Here is a 6,632-nt window from a genome sequence, read left to right on the forward strand (position 1 = left end):
TACACCAAAATGCCCTAAATTTTATAGCCAACCTAAAATATTTCCTTTTTTTTTTTTTTAGGGAATAAAATATTTCCATGTTGACCACCTAAAATTGGGGGAAATTATTTTCAGATGGTCAACATGGAAATATTTTGGATGAAACAAACACAACCTTTCAGCAAAAAACAACAACAACCTACTACCCAGTACCCATCATACCTGAGTAACGCTACACAAAATAATTTTCACAATAACTTGATTGACCCACTAATCCATATGATAATATTCCATTAATGCACCCATTCTGTTAAGGGCATTGATTCTCTCATAGTCTCATTCACATACAGAGACACTGTATTGTACATCGTCTCATACACATCATCTATTTCATATTTTAAATACAAACATTAATTAAAAAAATATTGCTATTATGTGTGAAATTATGAACATTGTATACTAATTAAGCGAAGACTAAAGAAATGCTAACGTGGCTCAAATTATCGGTCGCTGATCACTTTGACCGAAGCTGAAAAAAGCCAAAACCCAAAAGTAGCGGGAAGTAACTAACTTAACTAATTTACTAGGTCGGTTTATAAGAGCCATATCCTCTCGTAGACTCACTCTTCTTCACCATTCAAACGAAGAGCTCTCAAAAATTGAAAATTCTCAATTCTCAAAAAAGAATCGCTGTTAGCTCTCACTTCACGATCGCTAATACTACTTCTCTCTCAAGGGTACTCTCATTTTCTCTATTCTTTTCCTTTCATGTTTGAATAAAAGTCTCCAACTCTTTGAGTTCTCAATACAATATATAGTATTTGCTTTCTTGTTTTCTTGTTTAATTTTATACTTAGGAAAGAAAAAGAAACTAGTTGTGTGGGATACTTGTTTTTAGTTACTGGGTTCCAAATGAGAAATTAGAGATTAAAAATTAAAAGTCTTTTCTTTTTACTATCCAACTTTTTCTTAGTAAACAAACAGAGCATAAAGAAAGCTCCTTTTTTTATTTTACATTTATGCTACACTTTCTTTTTGTTTTCTTTAAGATAATCTCTTATGGGGTTTCTACGATTTTGATTTCCTTAAATGTTTTGGGCTTGAATTTTTCTTTTTTATTGGCAATTTTACTCATTTATTGCTTAAAGAAGCTTTTGAGCCCAACTTGATATTTTCTTATATAAACAGAAGTTACAGAACAATCCCATGGACAGCATTGATCATTGGGCTGAGCTCTTTGTTAGAGAAATGTTGAGGGCCTCCACTGTAGAAGATGGTAAAGCTCGTGCTTCAAGATTGCTTGAGAATTTCAAGAAATCCATCTGGGAACTTTCAACTGCAGGGATTAACGAGGTTGTTTATCTTGTTATCATTCTGTTGCTGTTAAATTTAGAGAAAATTACAATTTATCTTTTGTAGTTTGGCCATTTCATATAATTTTCTCCATAAACTTTCTATGCTTAAATTTGACCCCTTAAAATTTGGAATAAAATGTAATCAATGTAATAGCTTGTTTCTTTATTTTAGAAAAATAAGATGCTGATGCAAAAATCTCCATTAAGAGGCTTAATATGACCCCATGTATAGAGTTTTTTTCCTAATAAGTTAATTATTATATATTCTTTTTACCTATTAGAAGTCTAATTGTCACTTTAAACAACAAGAAAAGGCTATTTGTGAATAGATATTTAGTGAAACCTGTCGTTGATAACTCTTGATAGAAGGATTTTATGAAAAGAAAACATTCGTTAATTACAGTGGGGTCCCTAATCTATAGGAAGAACTTGTGTCCATCGAAGGGTTTACAATGTGTAAGAACTCTTAACTTATTTATTGCGTTTCTCTACAAGATTATTTGAACAACATTAGCAGGAGGTAATTTTTAATTTTTTTCCACTGTTTTTAAATTCTCACAGGTGTTTGAACATGGAGATGCACTCTTTCATGAAAATACAAAGCTCAAGCAAGCAGTGGCTATCCAACATGAACTTCAGAAAGAGTACGAAAAACAAAAATTGGAGTTGCAACAACTGGTGTCCCAGTACCAAATTGGGCTGAGAAATTTACAGGTTTAGCTCACAGACCCCATAATTTCTTGACTCTGTATATGATCATATGTTTGGTCAGAATTTCAGCTTGTTTTCTATGTCATCTGCAGAGTTTTTCATGGCTATATGATGTTTGGAATTAGAAAGAAAATGTTCAGAAAATTGTGAACTTAATATTCCTGCATTGGTCATTTTTTTTAGATCATTGCTTTCTCTACAGTCATTGCATGATTTTAATTAACTATATGTCTACTTTAACAATAAAAAAAATAAAATAAAAAACAAATTTGATTTTCTCTAGTCTGATGATTATTGTTTGATTGTATGATGTGGTACCAGGCAAAGAATTTTGCATTGACAAGACAAAATCAGCAAATGAAGAATTTTTTAACGTCAAGCCATCTACAACAGACTCAGCAAAGCAACTCCATCCCGAGGCGCTTCCCTACACCCTGATGTCTTCTATTGATTCTTGGATGTGTTAATTTGGCCTAATGGTTTTTAGTATGTTAGCATGTAAGCGCTTTCAACTACTTGAAAAAGGTAGTGCAATATATTTATCTGTAGGCACTACAATTGGTGTCTGCTGTCCCAATTGCTTTGCAGGGGATTTCCTCTCTTATATTCAAATGGTAGGCAGTGATGAAAGATGTATTCAGTTTCATTTGAATACATCATTAAGGATTACTTCTCTTTACTGTTTGTGTCCTCAATTTCAATATTGAAATTGATACACATAGTAGGTGTTTGTAGGTTTATGTGCTAAGAGATCAAATACATCAATTGTAGCTCTATACCTTGATAAAGAGATTAGTGTGCCTAATAGCCCTCTTTCTGAATTTCTTTGGCTGAATACTTGGCATCATTGCTATAACAAGCATTATCTGCCAATCAGTCTGTAGCAACAGATCAACCTTTGTGATTTTATTAATAGTTAAGTCCTTGTAATCAAAGATACTACTTGTGAGTTGTGTAAAGATTTTTCAAGTTTTCGATAATCCTTGATAAAATGCTAACCAACATGTGTCAATTGACATTCTCAATTAGATCTTAGGTTGATACTCCCATATAAGCACTATAATTTACAGTTGAGAAACACCATTGCTCATTTCTCTAGATCTCTATTTCAAGATTCATTTGCTTTTCTGCATTTTGGTAGTACTGAGGTAAAAAAAAAATAAAATAAAATAAAAAAAAAAAAAAAAAAAACAAAACAAAACAAAACAAAACAAAACTCAATTTGTAAATCCTCGGAAGGATATATTTCTACCTCTCTGGACTTTGTCAAATTGAAATTTAGTTGAAACTGTTAACCTCATGAATCATGGTCATGAGGTGAAAGTTTGAATAAATCATATTGTGTTACATTGTGCCTGGTATCTTGCAGAATCGTATTCTTTCTTGTAATATGCTTTCTTCATACTGTTGTGCATCAAATGTTTATAAATCACATGTAAATAGCTCAAAAGTGTCAAATTTGAAACTCTATACACGATTTTATAGAGTTTCTTCAGGCATTGTATATAAGAAATTTTCATATGGAATTTCCACAAGTTCATCTAAAACCTGGTTTAGTAGTACATCAAGAACTTGTTGCTCGAACTCCATGCAGACCTCTTCAAATTCTTCACATCCATGGAAATTCTTTGCTTTCCAATTTGACTCTTTAGTATCATTTTCTGTCAACCTAAAAAGCTTCCCCAACACTTCCCTGTAATACTGTGCTTCTGAAATATCCATTGATTCGCAATCCTTGCTCTTGATTGATCCGACTCTAGGATCATCAGTATAAGAAACTTTTGCTGTAGATTTTCTCTCTAAATTCAACTCCATGGGCCTTGAAACTTCTGTAATAAATATCACCAAAGAACAAGAAGTTAGAAGATATCATTACACGGTATGTACTACAAATTTTAGTACACATTAAAACTTAAAAGACTTACAAATGATGTATTTTCAATCACAAAAAGTAATTTTGATATTCATTTATTATATATTGTTGAAATGGCACCAGCTACATTTATTTATTATGAGGTCAGTTTGTAAGTTAGGAGTAGTTTTAGCATTTTCCTAACAGGATGTTGTTGAAATTGCATATAACAAGATATTTTCTTCTAAAATGATAGCCTTATTCAGAAAACAAACCTGATATATGACTTTCTTGTTGTATTATACAGTCACTGACTTCAAGAACAGATACTGGACTTGAATTTTGAGAGTCAGAGTCAGGCTCTACTTTCACAGCTAAATGCTGAACTTTTCTTCTCCTTGTGAACTTGGGTTCAACCAACAGTTTCTTCTGATTTATTGGCTTCGATGGGCTTTTCGCCTTCAAACTTGCAACATTATTTCTATACTCTTTCTTCTTGGGAGCTGGAACAAGGCTCAAACGCTTAGCTCCATTGCTGCTACTACCATTACCAGCTTTTGAAGATAGGTTGAACTTGGTTGAGACTCTCCTAGGCTCATCCCTTAACTTAAAGATCTTGTTGCTTACTTGACTCGCCCTCATATTCTCTTTGCTCTTGCTTCTCTGTTCCTTCCTCTGCTTCATATCTCCAAAACCCATCTCAGATTTCCTCACTTTGGTCCTCATTGATCCCTTGGTTTCACTTTCATCCACCTCATTCAGGCACACAACCAAGAAATCATGGCTCTTTTGATGTGACAAAGTTGGAACCTCACGAAATGACACCGAGGTCCTAACTCTGCGATGCTGAGCTTGGGTTAAATCAAACTCCAGCATATAATCCGCAAAATTCACTGACTTGCTTCGCAAAACTGAGTCTTGGGGTCCTTTTCTTGGAACCCAATTGGTCTCTGGCAATGAGTCTAAGCCCATTAGTCTTGCCACGACTCCTAGGTTACCTGGAGCTTGGATTGCAGCCTCAGCTTTTGGATTTTCTTTCTGAATCTCCTCAGACTTGCTTGTCTTTGAGTCACTAGTAACATAATCGGCTGGGTGAGTTGGGAGACTTTTAAGGCATGAAATCCTGCGTACCATGTTGGAGAAACACCCAGAATTTGCATTGTGTGAATGAGTCATTGTTCAATGAGGGAGAGAGGGATAGGCTAACTTTGGTAGCCAAAGATTGGCATGCAATATATAACTAGAATAATGGTAGAGATGGATTCAAAGTTTGTCAGCGAAACAATTAGGACTTTACGAGGACCAGGAAGTAACTCGGAGGTAACCAGTTCCTCCATTGCCAAAAGCATAGAATAAAAGCAACATTACAAGAGACAAATTTCATTACTTTTTTCTTATCATCTTTTTGACTTTATATAGTATATAATTAATGCAATATCATTTTTTCATCTGAATTATATATCAATCATAATCTAACACTTTTATAGTCATAAAAAAATTATTATGAAAATTTATTTCATGGTTAGACTTATTAGAATAATAGGATAGACATAAGAGTAAAACTTTTATCAAACACGTGTTTAAAGTACTCATAATGCAAAAAATGTATTTTGTAACATGTTTCAAACAATATTTTTTAAAATGTAAAAAAAAAAAAAATGTATTGTATGTTTAATATGTGTTTTTTTTTTTTAATTACAGTGGTAACTTTTTGACATTAAAATTATTTTATTAATATTTATTAGAGGAGAGAGAAGGTTTTTATTCAGCGTGAGAGAGGGAGAGAGAGTTGTAGTTGATGTTAGGTCTAATTAAGTGTGTTCTACACTTTTCTAAATATTTACAAAAATGTTATTAAACAATGTTACTTGAAAACTAAAAACCAGTATGAAAAGTTTTCTAAATATAGTATTTAAAAACCCTATATTAAGAATCACGACTCAAACACTCTTATCAAACATTTTTTTTTAGCTTATAATTTTCAATATTTAAACACTGAAAAATGTTATATGGAATCACTTACGACACCGTCCCTAATTCTTTATTTTTTTTATATAGACAGAATTTTAAGTATTTTAAAACTTCAATTTTCTTAAGAAGAATCACACATCAATTCAATATTAAAAAGAATCATAAAAAAAGTTAAATAAATTGTAATATTTCATTTTATACTATAATAATTTTTTATAAAACAAAAAAATAATAATAAAGAAAAAAAAAAAGGACATGATATAATTATGTACATGTTGGACTATGAAATCACAGTAGAATTTTTCATGTGAGGTAACGGCATCAATTGATTGGGAATTGAATGCTGTCGGTGGAAAAGTCAAAATGGCACTTGTCGGATTTACATTAGAGAGCAGAAAAAAAAAAAAGGATGGGTGTACGCGCAATTAGGTCGCGTAAATTTTGTACGATAAAGAATGTAACGACGAATTTGAGTCATTTTGTCCAAGTGTTTTCACCAGTCATGCACACTTTTTAGCTTATAGCCTTTTGGCTACACCTACGCGCCTCGTACTAAGACTAAGACTACGCGAAATAGAAAAATGCAAAAATCACAACTTTTTGTTTTTCACAATTTTGTTAAACTCGTGAAATTATAAACTTACATGAAAGCATTATTTAATTTTTATTCCTCACGAGCTGTCAAGTAGTAAAATTGTCACAGAATTGTAGAAAACTAGTCGCTAACCCGTGCGATGCACGGGAAAACTATTAAAAAATAATAA

General features: G+C 32.4%; 1 protein-coding gene and 1 pseudogene across 1 annotated transcript; one reads left to right on the forward strand and one right to left on the reverse strand.

The window, feature by feature from the left end:
- The first annotated feature begins 623 nt into the window (after window positions 1-623).
- Window positions 624-2,496, forward strand: LOC126691050 (uncharacterized; annotated as a pseudogene).
- Window positions 2,497-3,316: 820 nt separating this feature from the next.
- Window positions 3,317-5,284, reverse strand: LOC126692394 (uncharacterized). Its single transcript, XM_050387987.1, has 2 exons — window positions 4,173-5,284; window positions 3,317-3,874 (listed from the first exon to the last, which is right to left on the reverse strand). The coding sequence occupies exons 1-2, from the start codon at window positions 5,071-5,073 to the stop codon at window positions 3,525-3,527; spliced, it is 1,251 nt and encodes a 416-aa protein (XP_050243944.1). The 5' UTR covers window positions 5,074-5,284; the 3' UTR covers window positions 3,317-3,524.
- Between the last annotated feature and the right edge of the window lie 1,348 nt (window positions 5,285-6,632).

The sequence above is a fragment of the Quercus robur genome, chromosome 7 (genome assembly GCF_932294415.1).
Source record: "Quercus robur chromosome 7, dhQueRobu3.1, whole genome shotgun sequence".
In the NCBI taxonomy this organism is placed as follows: Eukaryota; Viridiplantae; Streptophyta; class Magnoliopsida; order Fagales; family Fagaceae; genus Quercus; species Quercus robur.